This window comes from Parasteatoda tepidariorum, chromosome 7, assembly GCF_043381705.1.
Source record: "Parasteatoda tepidariorum isolate YZ-2023 chromosome 7, CAS_Ptep_4.0, whole genome shotgun sequence".
NCBI classification, from domain to species: domain Eukaryota; kingdom Metazoa; phylum Arthropoda; class Arachnida; order Araneae; family Theridiidae; genus Parasteatoda; species Parasteatoda tepidariorum.
The window spans coordinates 74,386,580-74,388,389 of record NC_092210.1 but is presented as its reverse complement, the minus strand read 5'-3'; the positions used below and the strand labels follow the sequence as shown (position 1 = coordinate 74,388,389).

The window sequence follows — 1,810 nt, the reverse complement described above, 5'->3', positions numbered from 1 at the left end:
ATGTAGTACCTGATTAGAATACTTCTTTGTAGCACAATAATCACTTCTTTATTGTAATGTAAATTTCTTCTTACAACTGCATAAAACAGAGCAATTACATCATTGCTGACATAAGATCTGCAGAATTAGTATGCAAACAGAAAATGTTAAGTAGTTTAAGATGTTCTTGCCAAAATAACTCTTGGTTTTACTAACATTTAGCATTTTTTTTTAAAACTTTGATGAATTTAAAAATTCTTAAAAAATTAAGAACTGACTTTTACGGACGTAATAAATGTGATGGAATTGCTCAACGATACTTACATATCAATTGTGTTAGTTGTCAAAGATTTCTTTTCTGTTATCCCAAAAAAGTACTAGTGAAAACCATCAAAAACCTTCTGAAACTGAACCTGTCTCACAAAACATAATGATAACAATAAAATAAAACGACAGTTTTTGCTGATAAGAGATTGAACTGATGACCAGCCATGCGTTGAGGAAGATGTCCGAGTCCTTTGAAAGGTGGGATTTATATTTAGTTCCATACTTAATATTTTCTACTTAGTTATGATATCATTGGAGCGGATCTATCATTTGTGACCACTTTCCGTAATTTTACACTTGCAAACATGTTATCCCTGTAAAGAAAAGAATCAATTATATTCTATGAGTTTACTCAGAAAAAACTGAACTGTTACTGTTTTTTTAGATCAATGAATGGCACAAAGATTAACCATTAAATTTTCACTAAAAATGTCATAATTATAATTACCGTAATTTATGGAAGAAACGCCGCACCTATCGTAAACGCCGCACTCGCGATAATGAGACTCAAAAGAAAAAAATCATTTTAAACGCCGCACATGTTGTAAACGCCGCACCCATAATAACGATTTAGCGACAAAAGTGAATACAGTATAGGATCCAAAATCCGGCACTCACGGGACCGACGAAATTTCGGAATTTGCCGAATTTCGGATCTCTTCCGGAAATTCCAATATGCCCCCCCCCATATATTACGATAATTCAATTACGCTGTTAATTTCAGAAAAACCAATAAATTTAGTTAAGTTTCAATTGTAGATTATGATGGAGTGAACTTAAAACTGTCCCATCCTTAGAAATTTTGAAAACTTTTGAGAATTTAAAATCATTAAAATTCAGTACGAATATTTACATATCTATGAAATTATGATAAATATTTTTGTGTTAGTTAAAGTAGTTTGCATGACAGGAAGTCGTAAAAAATTCACCACTTATTGACTGATATAGCTTTATAAACACATTGAGTTGATTCATTTTCATCAAAAAAAATTAGCATAATGTTGACTACGTAAAACAAGGCAGTATTAATTATACTTACGTTATATTAAAAATTATCATGTTACAAGAAATGTACCCCAATGGCCATTCAGAAATTGAGCTGAAATTTTGCATGGGCTTGAATTTTAAGTTTAATAGATTGTCTGTGAAAAAATTTTCTTTCAAAATAGTTTTAAAATGATCGAATGCTTTAACCAGCCATCGTTGTCCTAAATATGATGACAATTTTATCTAGTCAGCAAGCCAAGTGTAATGTTGTCTGTAAAAGTCTAACGTCATCATATTTTTTTTTACGTGTGGCTTCTATAAAAGATGTATTTTCCCAATTTCGCACAGTATGTTGTTATGAAATACCACAGCAGTTGTCTTTATGTACTATAATTTATTCTAAAATACATTTTAAAAGGAGAAAAAGATTTTTTAACGAAGGAATTTAGAAAATTTAATCATTTAATTTGAATGAAATTATTTAAATATGCACGTCATCAATATATATATATATATA

General features: G+C 29.9%; 1 protein-coding gene across 7 annotated transcripts in view; it reads right to left on the bottom strand.

The window, feature by feature from the left end:
- Positions 1-329: 329 nt before the first annotated feature.
- LOC107443943 (BAR/IMD domain-containing adapter protein 2) overlaps positions 330-1,810 on the bottom strand; it is a 239,498-nt gene continuing 238,017 nt past the window's right edge. For all 7 annotated transcript variants that reach the window (XM_071183633.1, XM_043039366.2, XM_071183634.1 and 4 more), the window contains one exon: positions 330-620. In XM_071183633.1, the coding sequence (XP_071039734.1) occupies positions 548-620 (73 nt within the window). In that variant the 3' untranslated portion in view covers positions 330-547. The remainder of the gene's footprint in view (positions 621-1,810) is intronic.